This window comes from Schistocerca americana, chromosome 3 (genome assembly GCF_021461395.2).
Source record: "Schistocerca americana isolate TAMUIC-IGC-003095 chromosome 3, iqSchAmer2.1, whole genome shotgun sequence".
Classification (NCBI taxonomy): domain Eukaryota; kingdom Metazoa; phylum Arthropoda; class Insecta; order Orthoptera; family Acrididae; genus Schistocerca; species Schistocerca americana.
This window is the reverse complement of record NC_060121.1, coordinates 631,327,588-631,354,079: the sequence shown is the minus strand read 5'-3', so window position 1 is coordinate 631,354,079 and position 26,492 is coordinate 631,327,588. Positions and strand designations below refer to the sequence as shown.

At 41.9% G+C, this 26,492-nt stretch overlaps 1 protein-coding gene across 1 annotated transcript in view; it reads left to right on the top strand.

Annotated features, from left to right (window-relative positions):
* The window catches only part of LOC124605544 (ubiquitin carboxyl-terminal hydrolase 5), a 164,658-nt gene that overhangs the window by 34,449 nt on the left and 103,717 nt on the right, over nucleotides 1-26,492 (top strand). Inside the window, exons 3-5 of the mRNA XM_047137302.1 lie at nucleotides 5,043-5,225; nucleotides 25,381-25,487; nucleotides 25,569-25,756. Of these exons, the coding sequence (XP_046993258.1) occupies nucleotides 5,043-5,225; nucleotides 25,381-25,487; nucleotides 25,569-25,756 (478 nt within the window). The remainder of the gene's footprint in view (nucleotides 1-5,042; nucleotides 5,226-25,380; nucleotides 25,488-25,568; nucleotides 25,757-26,492) is intronic.

Here is a 26,492-nt window from a genome sequence, read left to right as displayed (position 1 = left end):
TGAGAAATTGCATGTGGACAAACTGCCACACAAATCGCTGACCAGAGGCCACTCTTGCCCATTGGCCGCATGATATCTCTGAGGGCAGGGAGGCGCTTAAGATAATTTCCACAAATGTCCTAACTCCAAATACCAATTAAATTCAGTAGGGACATGGAGCTACCAGAATCCAACAGTGTGCACAAGGGTTCTTGTCCAAGAAGGGGAATTAAAGAAGAGGGCAGATCTGGAGAGAGCTTGAATATGCACTCCCCATGGAGCACGCCTCCGATGGAAACAATCCTCCCCCCTCTTCATCACCTGGCATTGTTTGCTGGGTCTGGGAGCTCTTGTTACGGGATGCTTGCGCACCAAGTGATCGTGGGTGCGGCACTGAAAACAACCTTTCCCAGAAAATGTGTTGGATGCTTCAGGAGCACTATTAATTCTCGAGATGGGTGGAGGAGCTTCCAGGTGCTCCTCACACCTGTGCTCATCATCGGCAAATGACAAGGTTTCAAGCGAATCAACTTATGTTCGCAATTCCCAGAAGCTAGTGGGGCAGGAAGAAAAGTCAAAGTGCGACCTAACCTCAGCACGCATGCCCACCAAAATGTTTGATACAGTATGGAGTTTCAAAGTGACATACCAAGAGCCAAGGTGGTTAGGCACACTCTCTCAACATACTGTCTCAGCAGTTCAAATGATGCCTGCACCCACCAGTAACGTTTGTGTTCAAGCTCGTTCTGCACCCACAGAGAGAGCTTCTTAGCAACAGTCAGTCCCCTTAGTTGTCCTATTGAGCTCTCCAACTTCAGGACTTAGGATATTAATCACTCAGAGTGCCTTTCACAAGGGGTAAAGTAACGCTAATATCACATGGTGAGTCATCCCTAGGGCACCTGCATGAAATTCAAATCACACCATCAGCCACAAAAATTGCTGAACACGGCCCAAGGTATTGAGTGAAAGCTGTGAAATACCGTTGAGTAGGCACATAATTGGTTGGGTAGTCCAGTGAAATGATTAGCTGTAAGACTACCTAAACTACCTAAACCTTGGCCCCCAGACACCTGGTCATAGAAGTGATGCGTTGGGGGTAGCTGCTGTACTTGCTCCTGGTTCCTGACTTTCCAAGCTTAAGGATGCTTCTTGGACCTGCAAATCCCTCACTCAACCACTCAGCTGTCCCACCCTGGACTGGCTAATTTGCAAGGAGGTTATGTCCCTCAAACAATTCCCCAAATGTGCTAGGTGGGCCTGAATTCTACCAATTTGCCTAACAGTAGGTTGACTGTCCTGCAAAAAGGACAGGTTTCACTGCACCTCATCCAATGCTGTGGATATATTATCGAGAGAAACACTTACCTCCACAATGATGCTTGCCAAAACTCAAAGCAGGGTGCCCAACCTGCCCACTAGATCTGGAACTCAACCCTCAGTGCTAAGCTCCCGAATTTTAAGCTCATACTGCAGGTGCTCCGTCTCTGGATATCTGATTCCAGGGCAGCCCCTTGGATCCATAGCAAGCTAGGTACCTGTGAACAATGGAATAAATTAATACAAGCCTTCATTAATAACAGTTTCAGTTAAGCAAAATTACCAATTACAAAAAGGCAGGCTTTCTTTAATAACAGCTTCAGTTAAGTAAAATTACCAAGTAAAAAACAGCCAGGCCATCAATAATAACTACTTCATTTAAATAAAATTACCAAATAGAAACAAGTAGGCCTTCAGTGATAAAAGTTTCACATAAGTAAAAGTACCAAATACCAACGGACAGGACTTAAGTATGAAAATAACAGTTAAGACATCAAAATCCAAAACTTAACTGAAGTTCATGAATCGAAGCTGAAGCTTGTCAGTTCTTTAGGGGGCCCAGAATTCAGCACAGTGAAACTGGCTTCAACTCTCTCATCGGTGTGCCACATCCCAGAGCTGGCTGTCCAGTTTACACACAAAGACAGCACTCGTAGTCAGCCACAGATTCAAATCGGCCCACAAATATGCCCACCAACTACTCGCTGGACTCCGTGCCCAAAACGCTTAAGCAAGTGCTTGCCTTACACGCTGGGCAGACCTCTCACACTGTCATCCTTGCTCCATTACCACTCCCCAACTCGCCATGCCACAACACGCCCCTCCCCATCGACAAGCTCGAGCAAAGATCTTAGTGGCCTCCAACCAGAGGGACATCACATGACAGATCGAGCTAGTGGCGCCAGGAATTCGAATGCAACGCCATCAACCCCGCCACTGCTCCATATGTAAATCCATCTGGTGTTGAAAGCTTCTATGGCATTTAAGAGTTGGACAATTTGACTTATGAGGCATTTACAGACAAGTAAAATAACATTCTTCTCTGTAAATGTGCCTCATCAATCTGGAAGTTATTCTCTTTGGAGTTAGAAATGATGAATGCTGAATACGAAGAGGATTTAGCATGTAACAACATGAATAACTTTCTAAAAACTTAGAAAAATATCAAGTCTTACATCCAGTTTTTGCAGTGTGTACACTTGCCTTTCATTTTCTGCCGTTATAAGAGGTGGACACATCAGAAGTTTGTCTGTGCAAGCTGGATTAGTATTATTATGTGGATTAAACAATAAGTTGTGAAAGTATTTTGAAGAGTTTAGGACAATTTAATAAGAGGTAATTTTCATATTCTAATGATGTAGAATGATTTCACATAAACATTGCAAATTAATTTTTAAATGTGGCTACATCCTGAACATTTATAATTGCTTTAAGAAAGATAGATTATATTGATCAGACAGATAATGAAATGTTACTGTGTAATAGATACATGTTGTGAAGGATTTTTGGTAGCTTAGCTTTGATGGCAAGCTCTGACTGAGGAAATGGTTAGTTTAGGAAATAACACAGGAATAGATGACAGTTCTGGAACTGCTCATCCATGTAGGCGTATTACATTAAGAAATATTTGTACTGTATGGAACTGGGGACCCAGAAACAACATAGACTCTTCGTCCCCACCATAGCCCTCAGCGGTTCACAACCCAACAGGCTACAGCAGTCCACGCACCCCACCGCCACCCCACACCGAACCCACAGTTATTGTGTGGTTCGGCCCCCAGTGGGCCCCTACCGGGGAATGTCTGGCACCAGACGAGTGAAACCCCAATGTTCGCGTGGTAAAGTAATTATAGTGTATGCATACATGGAGACAGTGTTTGCACAGCAATCGCCGACATAGTGTAACTGAGGCGGAGTAAGGGAAACCAGCCCACATTCGCCGAGGCAGATGGAAAACTGCCTTAAAAATACTCACAGACTGAACGGCACACCGGACCTCAACACTAATCCATCGAGCGGATTCGTGCCAGGGACCAGCATGCCTTCCCACCCGGAAAGCAGTGTGTTAGGCCGCATGTCTAACTGGGCGGGTTAAGAAATATTTACATGTCAGGAAGAGGAGTGGAATATGATTACTTTCACCATAGAGAACATTGACATAACTGAAGGACATAATCCCATGAAACTGTTTCACTTCAGAACGAAGCAGAGGAAATCAACTATTATAAAAAGGATAGATTGCTACTTACTGTTGAGATGACACCACAGGCACAATGGAAAGGCTGTTACACTAAGCTTTCAGCCAAAGGCTTCTTAAGGAAAACACACACTCTCTCTCTCTCTCTCTCTCTCTCTCTCTCTCTCTCTCTCTCTCTCTCTCTCTCTCTCTTCAGGCACATGTGACCACTATCTCTGGCTGCTTCAGCCGAACTGCAAAAGTGTAGTGAGTGATAGCAGCATTTGGGAGTGGGTCACAGAAGGGCAAGGGGTAGCAGAGTATGGATTGGGGGGTGGGTAGGAGAGAACAGTGTTGTCTGGCAGTGTGTGCAGAGACTACTGTAGAGGGCAGCAGGACAAGACTCAGGCATAGGGGAGGGAAAAATGGAATGGAAAAGGAGAGAAGCAGAGAGGGAGAAAGATTGCTGGGTGCATTGGCAGAGACAGTGAGTGCAATGAGGGTGATAAATTGGGAGGAGGTGACAGGAAAGGGGAAGTTTTGGGGGCAATAGGTTATTGTAGGTTGAGGCTGATATAATTTCGGAAGTGGGGCATGAGTGGTAAGGATAACTGTCATCTTAATACTTCTTATTCCAGTTCTGTCACAAGTTCATCGTACCCATTAGAGGGCAGCCCACCTGTGAAAGCAGCCATGTCATATAGCAGCTCTACTGCAATTGCTGCGTAGCTTTTTTATATTGTTATGACTACCAACCAGCTGTCTTACCAGGATGAACAGCCACCACCAAATTGTGGCCAAGAACACACTGGACCAACCTACTGCCCCCACACTCTCCGCCCAGCAGTTTCTCTGCCCCGCTCTTCCCTGTAATCGCCTACCTATTCCCATCCCCTTACCCGCATTGTGCTCACTCTCTCCCAACACATTCACCTGTCTTTCCCTGTCTCTGCTTCTCCTATTCCCCTCTATGCCCCCAGGCCTTTGTCAAAAATACACACACACACACACACACACACACACACACACACACACACACACAGTCTTTGGCAGCTGGAGCTAGACTTAATTAGCTTCTTTGTCTTCTGTTTGTTTAGGCTGAGCTATTTTCTGTTTTTCTGTAACCCATCAAAGACTTCTTTGCTGAAAAACCCAAGAGCCTTCGAAACTTGGCCTAAGTTTAGTCTTTATAAAATAAACAAATACAGGTTTTTTATGTATACTTTTTGCAAATTAGTATTTATGTAAAATAAGGGAAAGGCAACCACTTACATATAGAGGACTGGTGCATGGCATACACAAATATGTGTCAGAAAACAGTTAATACTGTGTGGCTGTATGTGTGAATGTGTGTAATCATAGTAGAGAAACCTCAAAAGTTAGTGTTAACAGTTTTCTGTTATGCTTTATTATGTGCCACCTGTATAGGTAAGTGGTTGCCTTTCCCTTGTTTTACATATTTTTCCATTAAGGGATTTCCATTTTTGTTACGAAATATAGATTTGGTTATTGTGTGGTAATATTTTCATAAATGTTGGTTACAAATGCAATTATTATTGTTGTTTAGATTGCTACTGAACAGCAGGGAGATGGACCAGAGAAAAAAATTACAAGGCTTGCAATTGGTGTTGAAGGGGGATTTGATCCTGATGCCGGAAAGAAGAAATTTGAATATGAAGATTCATATTCCATTGTGGTGTTTCCATCACGCGACACCATAAAGTGGCCTAATTCTGATCTACCGGAAAAGGTAAGAAATGTTGCCAGTTGATTGTATAATATCATAATAACCACTTTCATGCAATTTTATTTTAAGTGTTCTGTTTAAAAATATCTTATGGTAATGTACTCATGTTCACAGTTTGTTACAACAGTGTTATAAAAATGGCAGAGAGGGTAAATTCTTAACAGTTGTTGAAATTGGACCAGTTTAAAAAGAAATTATACCTGTTGTCTCAATCACATGCATCATAACATGTATCCCAGTGGAAGATGCAGGAGGAATACCTGTTCCATATATCTGTCCACAAACTGTTATTCCACCCAAGCCACTAATGCTTCCTACCTTCATCAGGGCAAGGATACCTCCGAAGACAGCCATATAATCTGTCACCTTCCTTCCCTCCTGCCAATTTTCTTTATCCAGCCAATGAATGGTTGGGATTGGTATAGTACTTCTCCAATTATGCAGAGAACAGCCCTTGATCATATGTAGACTATTATTACAAAGCGTTCACCGCTCCCGGGGGCAGTTTTTGGCTGTATTGCAAACTTTTCCTAGGGAGAGTCCATGTACCATTCTGCCCATCCTGCCTAGGTCAGATCTCACATCATACTTCAAAGTGTTTGTGCATTGTGCATCTGAGGTAGGATGTGAGAATGAACCCTATACTCAACTTGTCGGCTGTGGAAAACCAACTGAAAACCACACCCAGGCTGACTGGCAACACTGGCCCGTGTCATTAATCGATCTGGGGCTGGTGTGCCTCTCCATGTCCCGGAATCGGACACTTTAAGGGCTCAGCTAGCCAGGTGGGTAAACTAACAACTTAATTCCGACCACTACCAAACATTTTACATCAAAAGTGCCTCTCTCAGGGTATCTACCAAGATATGTGGCTATTGCAAACTGTGTCCTACCAGACCAGATAGTTGCATGACATGCTGTTCAATATGATGTGTGAAACTTAAAGGCTGCTTCATGACCTATCATCCAACATAGCCCACACCCAGTCCCATACCACGCACTGAATATAACTTCTTTTCAATTGCACCAAGTGGGCAGGCACGTTGCTTAACCCTTTTGACTTCTTTTCAGGAGACATAGGGTTTGAATCCATGTACAGTTGCCCAGACTTGGATTACACACACAATTAAAGCAAGTGCTGGAATGACGATGACACTGGCCATTTTCTACCAATCTTCTTCCTTCTGATCTGTTAATGTTTGTCTCATTTGATGGACTGTGAGGTATCCTCAATTACATGATTATGTTCCATCTTGAATTTTACAATAATTTATGAGGATGCCAGCCATTAAGAACCTAAATTATGAATGACGGGTGATTAACAGTTAAGATTTGATAGTAACTGTGGAATGAGGAGCTTCTCTTCAAATTTTGAACTGCATAATGAGTAGCAGCCAATAGATGTGTCAATGATAACAGTTAAGGTGCCTGTGAAATTAAGCAGAGAAAAATTTAAGAAGGGATGGTAGTAGATAATAGAAAAACTCAATGTAATTCAATATAGTTCAATGAAAAAGTGGTAATTAGAACTTGTTACACACCTGGGGGACAAACAGTAGAAATGAGAACAACAGAAGAGATGGGTAGCGAGAAGGGTAAGAAAACTGTAGGGTAAAATGGAAAAATGAAATGAACAAGGTAAGGCATCAAACATGGCCAGGTGATGCCATTCATATTTGGTAGGTTGCTTGTCTACAACCTAAAATGAAAAACACTTAAGATATTTTGGCTCAAAGGTCTCCCCATCCTCCATTCCTACCCCTCTCCCTCCATACCCCACCTGCATTTGAGAAAATCTTACCCAAAATCCATAATGCCTAATCGACTCAAAACTGATGGGATCAATAAGCAGTTGAGTATTGACTTGTGTGGATTCTGCAAACGCGTATTTTCTTAGAAAAGAGAGAACTTGTGTTTGGCTCCCAAATGCGTTCTGCTGTTTTTCATTTGTATTTTTTTCCATGTCAAAATTTCTGGTAAAGCAGTCTGTGAAAAATAACAAGAAGGTATGCAAATAAATTTCTCAAACAACTAGAATTAGTAAAGAATTAAAATTTAAATCCTGGCTGTCTTACAATGGCTCTTTCACTTACTCTGTTAAATGTCCTGTTTTCCTTTGAACAACTACATAGATAGTTCTGGTCATATAAACATTTGAGATAAATATACTCATGGCACCATGAACAATCTTCATACATCAGTATTGTTCCTTCTAAAGATGTGGTGAAAAAAATTTGGTTTACATTCAAAAATATTTCTTTTTCGGGAATTAATTATAATGCATAACGTCGCCTGGAAAATCAGTGTTAAAAGTTGTTCATGAAATGCATCCATATAGTTGTGCAGCGGTGGGTTTCCAGATGCACATTACAATTATGCACATACTTTGTTATTTTTTGCTTATTAATCACTTATTAACACTTCTCTTCCTGCAAGTTTCGATGTGTAAAAAAAATACAAATTAAAAATCTGCAGGATACATTTTAGAATCACGCATGTTCTCTGTGCCCCAGCTAAAAATCGTGGTTACTACACCTGTGGTGCTTTCATTGAACAGCATTTACTGTATGGGTACGTAAGTGCCAGTCATGGCAGTTTCTTTCCTCAATTTCTAGGAAAATGTTTTTTTCTGGACCCCATAAAGGATGAAAAATGCTCATTTTTCAACTATATGAAAAGCAAAATTGCTACTCACCATATAGCAGAGATGTGAATCGCAGATAGGTACAACAGAAACACTGTCACAATATAAGCTTTCAACCAACAAGGCCTAAGTCGAAAATAGTCACCACACCCCCGTGTGTGTGCAAACGCAACTCTCTCACACGACTGCAGGCTCTGGCAGCTGAAGCCACACTACAGCTGCCAGTAGCTGCAGTCATATTGTTGCATTCCATCCTGGATTTTCCATTGTATCACTTTTCAACTATCTACATATCCTGTCAATTCTGAGTCAGTTACATGTTTTGAACTACAGGCAAAAATCAAACAATGGAAATCCAGTATGGGATTGCGACAAAACAGGGTGGGATATTTTTACTTCCTCTCTTGTTTTACCATCTGCCTCCTTAAAATTCGTTTTTTTTTTTTAATTACCATTAACATAGGTGAGTATAATCTGCATTTTCATAGAAGAGAAAGGTTGCCCCTCAGTTTTAAAGAATATAACACTAGATCTAATTTTGCGCTTAGTTGTATGTATGTAATTGATTTTGTAACTTATTTTGACCACTGTATCTTTCATTATATGGCGAAATCAGTAATTGTTTCATAACATAAATTTTGTTGTTGACATATAAACAAATATAAATTCTGTACTAAGTAGAAACATTTGGAGGAACAACTAATAGCATTCTTAAAGACTATTTGGCTCTATTTGAAAACATTTTAATAAAGCCAGCCCTTATTTCCAAAGTAATTAACAGTTTTGTGACAAGTATTGTTTGCATAATTATAGTTGTTAATTTAATGATTTAAACAAACAATTAGGCCAAATTCTTGTAGTAGAAGAAACTGTTAAAAAGAACCAACTTTTTGATGTATTCAGTTAATTTAATGAGTTAAGTTTTAATTGTAATTTCTGTACATTTAACTTTGAACAATGTGTAGTTTCAGTACCTATTACTGTGAGGATATATAAGGGCCCGATTTTTAGTCTCGAGACAGTCAGTCCGCAGCCGAGTTGCAGATGAGGAGCCTGTGTTGGTTAGAACAACGACAATGCATCAACTTACCAGTGAAATAAGTGTTACACCAATGGGCCGTGTGGTAAAACAATGACAGTGTCTGCTCCATATGTACCTTCCTATTAATCAAGAACTGTGAACTTTGTGGTTAGGTTTTTACTGCTCGTAGATGTTCAGCAGAAAACTCTTGTAGCAGTATGTGGATGTTCGCCTGCAACCTATTAATGAGGCTTAACGAAAGTTAGACAGTAGTGCTCTGGCCATAAAACTGTGTATTATTGGGGGGAGGGGGTTGTGAATAGTGAAAGTAAATAACTGTGAAACACAAATTTGCACCTGTCAGCTACATCATTTAAAGTAGACCGTACTGCAGTCCCACCCCCATTTTTTCAGCCAGTATGTCTACACTGAGGACGATCAACAAAGAAATAAAGCAGGTGAGCGTCATCACAGGATGTAACAATATCGTGAAAAGGGAAGTTGCTACTCACCATATAGCAGAGATGCTGAGTTGCAGATAGGCACAACAGAAAGACTGTCACAAATATAGCTTTCGGTCAGCAAGGCCTTCATCGAGAACACACACACACACACACACACACACACACACACACACACACACACACAAGTGAATGTAGTCTCAGGCAACTGAGGCCACACTGCGAGCAGGACCCTATTGCTATCTCCAACAGCCTGAGCTGCCATTTTGTGGAAATTTGGAACTCTTCCCACCATCACCCTGCCTTCCTCCATCGGAAATGAGCGGAGGAGGCTCGGGCAATGCCCTTCTCTTCTTAGAATCGGGAGTGCTATAATGCCACCTATACTATGAGGGACCTATATCATGCTGTCAGTTCATCCTGATCCTCTGCCTCAGTGCCCGATGCTCTCCACTTTCAGATGTTGTAGCACCTTTCACTTGTGGGCAAGCACTTTCTGCTTAATATATACAACCTCATCTGGGCAGAAGGCACATTTTCTGGACGGTGCCGTGAAGCCACTGTCATACCCATACCTAAGCGCGGTAAGGACAAAAACCTTCCTTCTAGCCACCGCCCCACCTTTCTCACCAGCTGTGTTTGCAAGGTGATAGAACATATGATTCATGCTCTGCTGGTATGGTGGCTCAAGTCTTGCAATTTACTAACAACTGCACAGTGTGGATTTTGAATGTGCCATTGTACGGTTGACCATCTCATTACTGTGTACAGCCATGTTATTAATGGTTTTCTGTGGAAATCCCAGACTGACTGTGTTTTTCAATTTGGAGAAGGCCTATGGCACCTGCTGGAGAACTGGTATCCTCTGTACTCATTACACGTGGGGCTCCCGTGGGCCCCTTCCCTGTTTCCTTCAGGAATTTTTAAAAGACTGAGTTTTCAAGGTGCATGTGGGTTCTTCCGTGTCCGTGTGACTCAGGGTTCTGTCCTGAGTGTTGTCCTCGTTGACGATTTTGCTATCTATTGGAGTTCTCCATGGACCTGTCTCACTGAGTGGCGTCTTCAGGGATGTCTTAATCATCTTTAGTCCTGGAGTGTCGACAGTGGCTTCCGTTTTTTCTGCAACAAAACCGTCTGTTTGATTGTCTGGCAGTGCAAGTGGTTTCTCCTACCCTCTTTACATCTTGGGCCTGTCGCTCTTCCGTTCATTGAAACTACAAAATTCCTGGAGCTCATGCTCGATAGGACACTCTCTTGGTCCTCCCATGTGTCTTATGTGGCAGCCTGCTGTACACGGGCCCTCAATATCCTGTGTGTCCTCAATGGCACTTCCTAGGGTGCAGATTGAACCACCCTCCTTCGTTTGTACGGGTCCCTTGTCAGTTTGAAACTAGACTAGAGTGCTTTGTTTATGTGTTTGCACGTCCGTCCCTCTTACGCAGTCTCAACACTATTCACCATCATGGCATCCGTTTGGCCACTGGTGCCTTTTATACTTGCTTGATTGAAAGTCTGTATGCTGAAGCTGCTGAACTACCACTAGCCTGCGGCTGTGAATTTCTGCTCAGCAGGTAGGCATACCACTTGTCTGCCATGCGTGGCCACAGATCCTATGCCTCCTTATTCAATGATCCCTTGATCACCAGTATGGGGTGCGTCCCTCTTCTCTGTTACCTCCTGAAGTCCACTTTCGACACTTGCTCTGGTGGTGGCTTAACCTCACACTACCTGCAACTTCCCCGGTGGGTGTGAGCCCTTCACCACCTTGGCTCTGTGAAGCAGCCCTTGTTAACCTGGGCCTTCATTCACTTCGTAAGGACACTGCTCCATACTCACTCTATCACCTTCAGTTTCACAACCTTCGCATGGAACTTCGCGGTAGTACATGTGTGTATTTTGCAAGGAGGTTTGGGCTTGGTAGATATGGTTTTGCAGGTCTATATTGGCGGAATCTGAACAGGTGGAGGTCATTATGAAAGGAGGGGTGGCGCCAGAGGTGGCTAATTTGATGGTAAGGCCATTGTGGGAGGTACTACGAGCCAAGCAACAATGCAAGAACAGTAAGTAGGACTGGTTTCTGGCTATGGATAAGGAAACCTTTCCGTATTGATGCAGATGCAAGGATCCATGGTGGTGGGCAAAACGTGAAAAATTACGTAAATGACATAGAATCATGTCCGAAAAATTTCTCCTACTATACAATCCCAAATTCTTGGAACCCATAACACAAATTGAAACTCTTGCCCTCCAGGAACTATAGCAACATGCACAATACCACTTCAAAAAACTTTCCACCCTGCTCACTTCCTACTCCTGCCTTGGAGTACCATTGTCCACCCCCTCTACAACAATCTCCAATCATCATCATCCATGTCCCCTCATAGCTGACAAACCCTGTCTTGCAGACCTACTACATTTACACCACCCTCCAAAACTCGCCAGTGGAAACACTTCTTCACCATCAACTCTACCAATCAGCCTCAACCAAAGACCAATGTTGAACCCTGCCTAACTCAGTTCACTCTTCCATCCGTGATCCACCCCCACTGCCCACAGATCTCCCCCCCCCCCCCCCCCCCTGTCAACTTTCCAGAATTTCTTAACCTCAAACATTGCCTCCCAATCATTCCCCAAATCCCTCAACATGCAATCTAATGTTACATCTGGAGGAAGAACCGCACTCCACCATTTAAAAGCTAATCTCAACCTTATAAAGCTACCTGCTGATAAAGGCTCCACCACTGTTGTTTTGAACCACAAGGATTATCTGGCAGGACTCTGCCAGCTGTCAGACACATCCACCTACAAACTTGCCACGGCGACCCTATTCCAAATCGAGCAGGTTCTCCAGTCATTCCTCAGATCCTTTGACCCACCCTAGAATCTCTTCCCGGAGTCCATCTCTCTGCTCACCCCTACCATTCCCCACACTCCCATCTTCTACATGCTTTCCTAAAATCCATGAACCCAACCACCCAGGGCGCCCCATTGTGGCCGTTACTGTGCCCTCTCTGAGAGAATCTCTGCTCTCATAGATCAACACCTTCAATTTCTCCAGCGACTCTCCACAGCTCATGTCCCTTTACCACACAGTGCCCTGCTCGTCACTATTGATGCCACCTCCCTTTACACTAACGTCCCTAATGTCCATAGCCTTACCACTATAGAACACTACCTGTCCCAATTCATGACAGATTCCAAACCAACAACCTACTTCCTAGTCGCCATGACCAACTATATACTCACTCACAATTACTTCTCCTTTGAAGACATTACCTACAAACAAATCCAGGGTACGGCTACGGGCACCCGCATGGCATCATCCTAAGCCAATCTATTCATGAGCCATCTAGAGGTGTCTTTCCTAAACAGCCAGGGTCCCAAACCCATCATCTGGTTCAGATTCATTGATGATCTCTTTGCGATTTGGATCAACGGTGGGGATACCCTATTCACATTCCTCCAGTACCTCAACAACTTCTACCCCATTTGCTTCACCTGGTCCTATTCAGCCCATCAAGTCATCATCTTAGATGTTGACCTCCACCTCAAAGATGGCTACATCAGTACCTCCGTCCATATCAAACCTACTAACCACCAACAATACCTCCACTTCGACAGCTGCCACCCATTCCATACTAAGAAGTCCTTTCCACACACTCCAGCCACCCATGGTCATCGCATCTGCAGTGACGAGTGGTCCCTCTCAAAATATACCAAGGGTCTCACTGAAGCCTTCACAAACTGTAATTATCCTCCCAACCTTGTACGAAAACAAATATCCTATGCCTTATCTTTCCAGTCTCCCACCACGTCACAAAGTCCCACCATTCAGCCACAGAGGAGCAGTCCCCTCATAACTCGGTACTGGAGCAACTGAATGCCATTCTCTGCCAGAATTCTGACTATCTAGTTGTGCCCTGAAATGAGAAATGTCGTGCCCACTATCCTTCCCACCTCTCCCACAGTGGTATTCCACCATGCACTGAACCTCCATAATATACTCGTCCATCCCTACACAACCCCTGCTCCCAATCCCTTACCTCATGGCTCATACCGCTGTAATAGACCTAGATGCAGGACCCATCCCGTACAGCCTCCTACCACCACCTACTACAGTCCAGTCACAAACATCACTTATCCCATCAAAGGCAGGGCTACCTGTGAAACCAGTCATGTAATCTACAAGCTAAGCTGCATCCACCATGCTGCAGTCTATGTGGGTATGACAACCAACAAGCTGTCTGTCCGCATGAATGGCCACCTACAAACAGTGGCCAAGAAACAAGTGGACCACCGTGTTGGTGGGCACGCTGCCAAACATGACATCCTTCATTTCAATGCCTGCTTCACAGCCTGCACCATATGGATCATTTCCACCAACACCAACTTTTATGAATTGTGCAGGTAGGAACTTTGCCTGCAATATGTCCTACATTCCTGTAATCCTCCTGGCCTCATTCTTCATTAGTCATTGTCCTCTCCCATCCAGCCCCTTCTCTCTTCCCATTCCAGCACAACACAGCCCTCATCCTTCCATTGCACCCAGTCTTTTTACTTCTCTTCTTTTTCAACAATCCCCCCCCTCCCCCCCATCTAACCTCGATACTGCACATAGCTGCCCTACCCTCTTTCCACCTCATCTGTGTGCGCTCCCCAATAGCACATAGACATCGCTGTCCACCACGCCTACCCTACTATTCCCCCTCCCCCTCCCCCCCAGCCCCAGCCCCAGCCCCAGCCTCCACCTTACCCCCACCCAGTCACCACTCCCATCATGCACTGGTGTTGCTGTTCGCAGTGTGGCCTCAGTTGCTTGAGGCTGCAGTCACGTGTGTGTGAGTTGCGATTGCTTGAAGAATATGTGTGTGTGTGTGTGTGTGTGTGTGTGTGTGTGTGTGTGATCTAAACTTGATGAAGACCTTACTGGCCAAACGATATATTTGTGACAGTCTTTTTGTTGTGCCTATCTGTGACTCAGCATCTCTGCTATACGGTGAGTGGCAACTATAATTTTCACAATTTTGAACTACAGGGGTGGCTTTCTCAAAACGAGCAATAATATGAGGGACGTTCAATAAGTAATGCGACACATTTTTTTCTCAGCCAGTTTCAGTTGTAAAACGTTTGGAATTTGTGTGTGACATCCACTTCATCCCCTGTAATTTCATGGTATTCAGATAGGTGGTGGCACTAAGTCTTCAAAATAGCATCAGTAATGGAGGTGCGCCCCAAGCAGAGAGCTGTGGGTGAGATTTTTGTGAAAAACCAGAGCATCGCAGATATTCATAGGCACTTGTAGAATGTCTACAGAGACCTGACAGTAAACAAAAGCACCACGAGTCATTAGGCAAGGTGTCTGTCATCTTCACTACAAGGTCACGCAAACCTGTCTGATCTCCCATATACCAGCAAACCACACACAGCTGCGATACCAGCAATGTTAGAACATGCCGACACTCTCATTCGATGTGATCAATGGATCACTAACACCCACCATGCTGCTCAACTGGATGTCCCTGTTGACTGTGCTTGACCCACTGTTGCACTGTTGGGGTACTCAAAGATGTGTGCCCTCTGGGGTCCCTTACCACCTCTTAGAAGACGATAAAGAACGACAAATGACTGTCTAAGTGAAATTGCTTGCATATTACGAGGCTAATTGCAACAATGTTTTATTGATCATCATTAGAGGCAATGAAACATGGGTTTATCACTTCGAACTGGAAACAAAATGTCAATCCAATCACCTCTTCCTTAAAGAAAATACTCTCAGCCAGCAAATTCATTGCAATGATCTTCCAGAATTCTGAAGGGGTTTTTCTGTTTGATGTTCTTCCTCATGGTGCAACAATCAGCTCTGATGTGTATTGTGCTACCCTCAGGAAATTGAAGAAACAACTTCAGTGTGTTTGTGGCCACAAGAATGCAAATGAACTTCTCCTTCTCTGTGACATTACAAGGTCTCTCACACAACTGTGCACCAGACAGAAGCTCATAAAACTTCAATGGACTATTCTTCCTGAACCACCGTACACCCTAGATTTCTCACAGTCAGTCCATCTGTTTGGTCCAATGAAGGATGCACTCCATGGGAAGCAGTACGTGGATAATGGTAAGGTTATTGATGCAGCGAAAAATTGCCTCCATCGTTGACCAGTAGAATGGTACCTAAGCAGGCACACAGATCCTCCCAGTAAGATGGCGTAAGGCCATCATATTGAATAGAGATTATGTTGAAAAACAGGGATGTGGACAGAAGAGTAGGGAATAATATGGTGTTTTGGAATTTGTATAAAACCAGTCTGCTTTCAGAAAAAACTCTTCATTACTTACTGAACACCCCATATGTCTTAGTCTTTTGTTTTAGTTGATACACAAGCAACTTGCTAAATGTCACCAGTGTGTTCTGTCTTTCTCACACCACAAATTATAGCTGTTCTCCTCGTCAACAATGCCTAGCACGTAAGGACGTAGTTACTGTCTATGACACCCCGTTGAGAAGTTAACATATAAGTGGTGATCAAAAAATTTCCGTTGGAGGCCATTGCTGCTGCATAGCATGACTTTGGTGTGAGTATATACTACATTTTATAGACTATAAGATACACTTTTTTCTTCGAAAAATTGCCTGAAAAATTCAGGTGTGTCTTATACTCAAAATTAATTAAAAAAAAAAAAAAAAAAAAAAAAAAGGTTGAGTGTTTAATTTATAATTCCCACTAGGTTTAAAAATGGCTATATATTCGATGCCATAGGAAACCTCTCTCTATCTGGCAACATCTGATTCAATTCACAGCAGCAATGCACCAATGCAACAGACATTAGTTGTGGGGATTCACAGACTTACTAACACTGTTTCCCTCCTGCTGTGCCACAACAGACCAAGAGCACTGTCTAGCCTATGATATGTCACTGCAACCTATGGTGCCAGCGAACTTGAATTGAAAGTGATTTGTATTATTGGTAACAGCACAATATTTCTGTTGGGTACCTAGTTTCCTAATGGGAAAAATAAAAGGTATTCATTTGGGGTGGCCTACAGATTGAAAATAATAGCATATGCGGAACAACATGGAAACAAAGCAGCTGAGCAGCATTTCAGCCCTCCACCAACAGAAAAAACCATTTGCGATTGGCGGGCTAAGAAGAACTGAAAAAAATGAGAAATACTAAAAGTGCAAATAGAAGACTGAATGCAAAATGACCAAAACTATATGATGATGATGATGATGATGATGTATTGAAATGGATTCAAGAACACCGCCAAGATGGCATTGTAATTAATACAAAAATGATTCAAATACATGCTCATAACTTAGTGCTACAGTGGAACTTGACAGGTTTTAAGGGTAGATTTGGTTGGTGCTACAGGTTTATGAAGTGTCGCGGACTTAGCATGCGAACCAAAACCAAAATATCTCAGAAAATGCCCCAAGAGTATGAAGAGAAAATATTATCTTTCCATCACTTTATTATTCAACTTCAAAATAAAACCAGTGTGGAGCTAAGCCAAATCGTGAATATGGAAAGAAACTCCTCTGACATCTGATGTACCGAGTAACAGAACTGTTCCCATGAAAGGTGCTAAAACGGTAACTATAAAAAACAAGTGGACATGAAAAAATGGACTACACTGTTGACCTTTCATGTTGTGCTGGTGCTACTAAATGTAATCCAATGATCATTTTCAAGCACAAGCAATGCAAAAACCTTCTGAAATACTGCCAGGTGTCATTGTTCATGTACATGACAAGGGATGCAGGGACAGGGCTCGTATGAAATTATGGGTTAACAGAGTGTGGGAGAGAAGGAAAGGTGCTTTGTTGAAGAAGAGTTCTTTTCTTGTGCTTGCTCATTTTCGTAGTCATTCAAAAAATTCTGTGAAAGAGAAATTGAGATTGCTGTTATTGTGGGAGGATTTACAACCTCTTGATGTCTCGATAAATAAACCAGTTAAAATTAATATGAGAGAGGAATGGAACAAATGGGTGTTGGATGAAACCCAACAAGAATTCATGCCTAAAGGAGCATTGAAACGACCTACAATCAAACAAGTGTGTCACTGGATAAGACAGTTGTGATCTAGAGTGAGAGAAGACATTATTATTGAATCTTCCAAGGAGTGTGGCATAACAACACTCTCAATGGCAGTGAAGACCCTCTTATATGTGAAGAGGACAATGATGATGAATGAGGAGAAGGAGAAAGTTCAGATGCCGATTTTCAGGGATTTTAAAGGTCTGTTTGATTCTGTAACAAATGATTTCTTTAGTCTGGCTTTGCACCCTATTAATAAAAAAATGTTTAAAAATTCAGGTGCATCTTAGTCCATAAAATACAGTAAGCATCAACATGTAGGCGAGGGATTAGTGTGGCATTTGTATTTTTTTAATGTGCATGCAGTAAATGCAGGAATGTGAACTGTGACAATGTTATTACCCAATACATCCAAACCATTCCAAAGTACTGTTGTTCTTTTCTTGGCTGCCAGAGGACAAATACTGGTGGACATCCATTGGAGAATGAGGGATGTATATTTGGCACCATGTCTGCCAAAAACCACCACTGTGGTATGGTGTGCCAAGTTTTGTGTGACAAGGGTTGCTGCTGCTTCATGATAATGATGCATATCCCTAGATCGCAAATGCCGTAACACAGAAATTACGCCAACTCAAGTGGAACATGCTTGAGCAACCACTCTGTAGTCCTAACCTCTCTCTGTGTGATTATCACACCTTCAACCCCTTAAAAAGGCCTTGTAGGGTCGATGATGCCTGTTGGAAAAGGGCATGCAGCAGGCAGTTGTCGACTTCTTGACACAGTAGGACAAGGTGTTCTTCTAAACGGGTATCCTCAACCTGGTGTGTCGGTTGTGGTTGCCCCAGTGCTGATGGTGATTTTGCCTGATTGGCATACCGATTCTGGGCTGTACAGCCTTCAAATGGAACCTTTCTGATCGTCCCTTATACGTGGAATATTGTCAAGTCACATCCGCACCTGCCACGCTGTGCTGCAACGAATCATGCAAATGCAAAAAAAGAAGTTTGGCACAGTATGTTGCATCTGGAATGGATGTCAGACCACTCTGCTTTGCGCCCCCCCCCCCCCCCCCCCCCAAACAAAAAAACAAAAAAAAAAACATGCAGTTTTGGTAAATCAAAGGAAGTGGTTTGTTCGTGCATGGCTCTGTTTGGTTGGTGTTTCTCATTGCCCATGCAATGAACGTACTGCGCAGTTGTGCACTGCTTTGCATTGTTCTGCACCGCTCTGCAGCTTGCATTTGTGCACAATGCATCTGTTGTGGATGTGGCTTCACTTGTTAATATAATTATTGCCTTATTTGTTGTTGTCACACGTAATGGACACTGTCATCCCAGTGCTACTATGAAAATCTACATTGTATCTTCAGTGCACAAAAAACAGACTGTATGGGGGGAATAATGCTACTAACTGCAGTTTCATATGTTACATTTCCCTATATAAAGCTTGGGTCACTAAATATTCTCACCAGTTTGAATCTTCCGACAGTTCTGATGATGGAATGAAGTGGACACTAAAAGGTAATAATAGGATGTTGAACACAACAGTGTCTCCTCCAATGCGATGACACCCTAGTATGTGTAGCTTGTGGAATACCGCTTCCAATGCAGCACATTTTTTGCCAGATACACTGTTACGCTGCTGGGACTTGCACTTACTCTTTGTTGACAGAGAGACAGATAAACTTTAAAATTTTACAAAGTGTCAGCCGCAGCCTTAAAGAAATTGTAAGTCTGTTTACTGATGTACATGAAAATCTTAAAGGTATGTAAAAAAATCTCAGTTAAATTCTCAGAGAAAACAGATACGATTACTGGGGTACATTCCACATCAAAGCAACATTGTATGATGCCAATTCAGGCAAAGCCTTTCTCAGTGGATGGTGTGAGGCTGTGATTTCGATTTATTTGAGTCTCGTTTCAATATTTAAAATTCTTGGTGTTTAACTTCATTACAAATTATATGACATGCAGTCTCTTTGCATAGACTGCTTCTAAATTAATTTCACATTAATTTACAGTTGCTCTCTGGAAGTTGGTGTATCCTCTGTTTAATACAGGAATTGTGTTAGTTTCCACTTGTTCCTAATATAAATTGTTCACCTAAATTTTTAATATAGGTCTTACCATAAATATTGCTAGAGTCAGTCAAACATTGCTTGGTAGTATCCACAATTACTTTTAAACGCATACTCAGATACCCAAAATCGAGAGTACAATCAAAACTTGGTTTTCTAATGAAACAGTGATTCTACAAGGACAATATAAAACAAAACATCAGAACAACATAGTTTATCCATTCAGTATCTCTTACTCTGTGTTATTGTCTGTAAGACCTCCAGAATGCATCTAATGGTTAGCACCAACACCACTACTACAACTTTGGGTAGTTCATGATCAGCGGAATACAGCGGGCCCAACCCACTAATAGAACAACATATAATCAGCAAAATATCTATCATTATAAAAACTATTAATAGTAACAGTACAAAACCTCACTTGTTGAAATCTTCAGGCCAAGAAGGTTGTTTTGATACTTCTTTCCCATTACCCTCGTGAGTGATTATCGTCTGTGTAACATAAAATAATTGTTCACTCCATTATACGATCTTCAGATTATTGTCTTAAGGGCATGCATACCGACAGAGTTAAAGTGATAAGATTATTTCAATAGAATCCATAACAGTCATGTTTCTTAACAATACCAGACAACGATCACCACAAACTGCATTCATGAGCAGAATACCAAACAAATCTACAAAGTATACTTAACAGAGTACACCTCTCAGGCTTAACCACATTATACAGTTCAATTTAGAATCTTCGCCCATTCATTTTGAAACAGGTTTATATTCTTAAATATTAAACCACTGCTCAAACCACAGCTGAGCAACCAGTGGCCCACGAGCCGGATCGAGCTGGTGATTGGTTTCATCTGGTCTGTGGAAGAAATTTGTGGGAGAGAGAGTGTGGAGGTAATTGGAACATTGCAAATGTTAAAACTGAAGGCAATTTGTAATGAATTAGCTGCAACCAGTTGTGTTCATAAGTTTTTATTTTTCTATTATATTATATCAAGATGCCTGGCATCTTATTCTCAGATGTTTACATTTATTTGCATGTCATGAACATTGTTTTTTAACTGACAGTGTTGCAGAATTTTATGACAAGTTCTTAAGACAGCTGTTATTAATTGTTGTAAGTAAAGATAGAATGTTCATGGTGCATTTAAAAAATATATAAAAAATTGAAGAAAGGGGTGAACATAAAATGGATGTAGTCTTGAAAACACATTCTTAAGGTATAGTTTGCTGGTGTAGTGTGTTGGGAAAGGGGTACAATTCACATTGGTGCATTACCACGAAAACATGCGCTAGGAGCACTGCTCTTGCGTCACATGTCTAGGAGGCCCACGAACTTAATTAAGTATGTGAATCATGCTCGCAGATCATCATAGGTTGCCCATGCAGGCTTAGATGGTAAAATTTTATTCAGTTTTGTAGATCATACAACACACATGAATTCTATGCGCCACAGTAAATCAAACAATAATCATTCTGTCACCTTTTGGGAGCCATTTGAATTCTTTAACTGTAACATCAGTGAGATTTCTGCTACTAGCATCTCTCCATCAAAATTTGTCAGGTTTCTGCAGTAAGGCTGTACTTCTGAATAGCCTGAGATATGGATCTTGCTTACTGTATGAAATAAAAGGAAGGTTCATAAGGTGAAACATCTGAATATGCAAAAAAAAAAAAGAAAAGGATGCTACAGAAATAAAGAAGAAAGAAAAAATGTAGCCCAAAACTCCGGCACCCTGCCTTAGGATCCCCTGTGCAAAAGAGCATCTCTTCACAGCCCTGGAGGATATTGATTTTCATTAATCCTACAGAACAGAAGCCATCAGTCTTGTCTACAACCCTTAACTCTGGTCGCAGCAACATGCTGTTGAACGACTCATTATATTGCTATCACCCCATCTCCCCAGCTTCCTCACTGCCCACATATTCCTCACATCCTTATTGGCCCCCTCCCCTCATACTCCCCAGCTTCATCATTGCCCCCCCCCCCCCCCAGCCATGTCATAGCTTCCTTACTTACTGCCCCCCTATTCCTCAGCTCCCTGAACACCATGTCTGTTCCCCAGCTTCTGAAGTGCCTTCCTTTTCCTCATGTTCCTGATTGCCCCTCTTTTTCTGACATTCCTGGCTGCCCCCCCCCCCTCCCCCCGCCAAATACCCATTTTCCTGACTGATGCCCCTCTCACTTATCCCCATGTTCCTGACTAGACTACCCCCTTATTCCCTTGTTTCTGACTGCACTCTTTTTTCCCCAGCCTTCTTGCTGTCCCCTTTTCCCCCGGCTTCCTTGCTGCCTCTCTTCGCTCCGTACCAGCTTCCTCGCAGGGCCCAGTTTCCAGTTTTCTTACTGCTCCCCTTTCCCCATGTTCCATCCTGTGCCTCTTTCTTGAGACCCAATTTCCCCTCCTTATCACTTAGGGGCTCAACAGTAATATTCTTCTTCAGAAGTAATGTATAGGATCACAAAAAAGTGTTGTTACTAATGGATGTTGAATGAACTCCATTAGAGATAAACTTTGTGTTACAAATTTCAAATTACCTAAATATCAAAGATGATTTTCTGAATGAGGTGTTGCCACTGACTATGCCAAGAAATTTTCTTATCGCAAAGCTAAGTTTTACATTTACCATAAATAAACTAATAGATAGCAAACAACTTAAAGCAGGGCTATCTGTCACAATTATTTAATGAAATAATTCCACCAATAGTTTGAACATTTTTCATTGTATTGAAATTAGTTGGTGATGGTGCACCTCTGAGAATTGTATAAAAAGTCTTAAACCGTGTATACCTCATACTATGCAAATTATTGAACCAAAGGGCGTATTCTCAATGGTGTAGCTTAACTATTTCATGTAACACACCACCTCAGAAGTGACAAAGTCCTCTGCAACCTCGTCTTAAGATTTCCACCATCTTCAACTTACTTAACCCCTAGAGACTAAATACAAAATACTGGGAACTAATAATTTGTGGAATTACCTATATCATGTTTAAATTCGTCACAATGTTACATGTAGATATCTGGCATGGCTGTTTCAAGCAGTGCACAATTTGTATTGTTTTCGGGTCTTACAAGGTTTTTTCATACTTATCTACATTAAATTAAATTTTCTGCATTTGGAGTAAGCTTCTGTTCATCACACCAAATAGAAATCCAGTCGTCATCCTGTATTCTTCTACAGTCACCCAAGGATGACATTTCCCCATTCTCTTTGGCACCATCAGAAAAGACCTGCAACTTACTACTCACCCTAACCGTTAGACCATTTATGTATACAGGGTGGTCCATTGATAGTGACGGGGCCAAATATCACATGAAATAAGCATCAAACGAAAAACTACAAAGAACAAAACTTGGCTACCTCGAAGGGGGAAACCAGATGGCACTACGGTTGACCCGCTAGATGGTGCTGCCATAGGTCAAACGGATATCGACTGTGTTTTTTAAAATAGGAACCCCCATTTTTTATTACATATTCGTGTAGTACGTAAAGAAATATGAACCTTTTAGTTAGGCCACTTTTTTCACTTTGTGATAGATGGCGCTCTAATAGTCACAAACGTGTAAGTATGTGGCATCATGTAACATTCCGCCAGTGCGGACGGTGTTTGCTTCATGATACATTACCCATGTTAAAATGGACCATTTACCAATTGCGGAAAAGGTGGATATCGTGTTGATGTATGGCTATTGTAATCAAAATGCCCAACGGGTGTGTGTTATGTATGCTGCTCGGTATCCTGGACGACATCATCCAAGTGTTCGGACCGTTCGCTGGATAGTTACATTATTTAAGGAAACAAGGAGTGTTCAGCCACATGTGAAATGTCAACCACGACCTGCAACAAATGATGATGCCCAAGTAGGGGTTCTAGCTGCTGTCGCAGCTAATCCACACATCAGCAGCAGACAAATTGCGCGAGAATCGGGAATCTGAAAAATGTCGGTGTTGAGAATGCTACATCAACATCGATTGCACCTGTACCATATTTCTATTCACCAGGAATTGCATGGCGACGACTTTGAACGTTGTGTACAGTTCTGCCAATGGGCACAAGAGAAATTACGGGATGATGACAGATTTTTTGCATGCGTTCTATTTAGCGACGAAGCATCATTCACCAACAGTGGTAACGTAAACTGGCATAATGTGCACTATTGGGCAACGAAAAATCCACAATGGCTGCAACAAGTGGAACATCAGCGACCTTGGCGGGTTAATGTATGGTGCGGCATTATGGGAGGAAGGATAATTGGCCTCCATTTTATCGATGGCAAACTAAATGGTGCAGTGTATGCTGATTTCCTATGTAATGTTCTACTGATGTTACTACAAGATGTTTCACTGCATGACAGAATGGCGATGTACTTCCAACATGATGGATGTCTGGCACATAGCTTGCTTGTGGTTGAAGCGGTATTGAATAGCATATTTCATGACAGGTGGATTGGTCCTCGAAGCACCAAACCATGGCCTGCACGTTCACCGGATCTGACGTCCCCGGATTTCTTTCTGTGGGGAAGTTAAAGGATATTTGCTATCGTGATCCACTGACAACACGCGTCAGTGCATTGTCAATGCATGTGCGAACATTACGGAAGGTGAACTACTCGCTGTTTAGAGGAATGTCATTACACGTATTGCCAAATGCGTTGAGGTTGACGGACATCATTTTGAGCATTTATTGCATTAATGTGGTATTTACAGGTAATCACGCTGTAACAACATGCATTCTCAGAAATGATAAGTTCACAAAGGTACATGTATCATATTGTAACAACTGAAATAAAATCTTCAAACGTACCTAAATTCTGCGTTTTAATTTTAAAAACCTACCTGTTACAAACTGTTCATCTAGAATTGTGAACCATACGTTTGTGACTATTACAGCGCCATCTATCACAAAGCGAAAAAAGTGGTCCAACTAAAACATTCATATTTCTTTCCATACTACACGAGTATGTAATAAAAAATGGGGGTTCCTATTTTTAAAAATGCAGTTGATAACTGATCTATGGCAGTGCCATCTAATGGGCCAACCATAGTGCCATCTGGTTTTCCCCTTCAAGCTAGACAAGTTTCATTCTTTGTACTTTTTTGTTTGATGCTTATTTCGTGAGATATTTGGCCCGGTCACGATCAATCGACCACCCTGTATGGAGAACAAGAGTGGTCCTATCACAATTCCATGGGCAATTTGTGATGATACCTTTGTCTCTGATGAATACTAACCATTCAGGATAAAATACCAGGTTCTGTCACTTCAGAAGTCTTAGAGCCACTCACGTATCTGGGAACCTATTCTGTATGCTCCTTCCTTCATTAAGTCTGCAGCGGGGCATTGTGTCAGACATTTTTCAGAAACTTAAGAATGTTGAATCTGCCTGTTGCCCTTCATCCTTGATTTGCAGAGTATTGTGCAAGGAAAGTGAAAGCTGAATTTCACACGAGCGAGTCTTGCTAAATCTGTTCTGATTTGTGGATAGAAGCTTCTATCTTGAGAAATTTATTATGTTTGAATTTAGAATACGCTCAAGAATTCTGCAGCAAAGTAATGTTAAGGATATTGTCTGTAATTTTGCATGTCCATTCTTTAACCTCTCTGATATACAGGTGTCACCTGCACTTTTCCCAGTAGGTTGGGTCTTTACGCTGGGTGAGAGATCCACAGGTGAAGTATGTGGCCAGTGTCAAATTAGGATTCCATCTGGACAGGGTGACTTACTTGTTTTCAACCCTCTTTCAGTTGCATCTCAGCCACAGGGATGCCTATTTCTATGTCCTCCATATGGGAGCATGGAATGACCCACTTGCTTTTATCAACATTAATAAGTAAAACATTGATGCTTGTCATATGTGTCACTTTATCAGATTTGGACAATCAGTATCTCTCTCCTAAACAGGTGCAGGAATGTGTCAAAGCTATTCTAGCTGCAGAGTCAGCCACAAAACTAGCTGAACTCGAGGCATTAACAGGCACATGGGATGGTGAAGCAAGAATAATATCAAAGTAAGTTTGAACCAAATTTTACACGTAGATGCATGTATGTACAACAAATATGCTACAATCACACTCTATTTTTCTTTCAAGGCATGCAAATAATCTTCTTCAATTAAATAATGGCAAAAAGATTCCTCCAAATGGATGGAAGTGTGAGAAATGTGATCTCACTCAGAATCTGTGGCTCAATCTAACAGATGGAGCTGTTCTATGTGGGAGAAAATTTTTTGATGGCTCTGGAGGAAATGACCATGCTGTTGAGCATTATCGTGAAACAAGTAATATATTTGTATTTAATTATAGCTTATACTGGTCTAATAGATTTTCCGGTTTTGATATTGTGTCTGAATCATGTTTTGATTTGATTATTAACAGGACTTGAAAATGTAAATTTGTTATCAAGAAGTTTAATACACTAATTCCTTTTGTAAAATGCTAATTCACTCTTGTGAATGTAAACAGATGAATAAGTAGAAAATGCAGACTAGTGGTGAGTGGCCTTGCATAATTGAATTGTGTGGGATATAAAACTGTATGTTGGAATGGTATCGGGCATGTGGAGACGTTGAGAGCATAAATTTTGGAACATTACTCCGTTCAGCTCTTGAGTAGTGTTCTCAAAAATTAACATTACTTTTACTGGCAAAAAATTGTGTAGGATATCAGGACAATGTCCCTTGACGAGCTGAGGTACTGTTGTTGGTAGTGTGATGCTTGTTATATATCTCCATGAAGAGAAGCTGCAGATGAATGGTCTGGGTACAGTAACAGCCAAGTGATGCTAACATTCCTTTGATTAACGCAACCCCCAAATAATTTTTCATTGCTGCCACATACGTATTGGGGGAGGGGGCGGGAACTTCTTCCTATTAAAACCAGGTTACCGAAATACCAAGGAAATTTATATAGTGTTGGAACCATGGATGCCTTTTTAGAGTATTTACGATGACACTCTGATGCCATGGTGACAGTAGTCTCTCATTAACCTTAAGAGAGTGAAGGCCTAGCACCTGG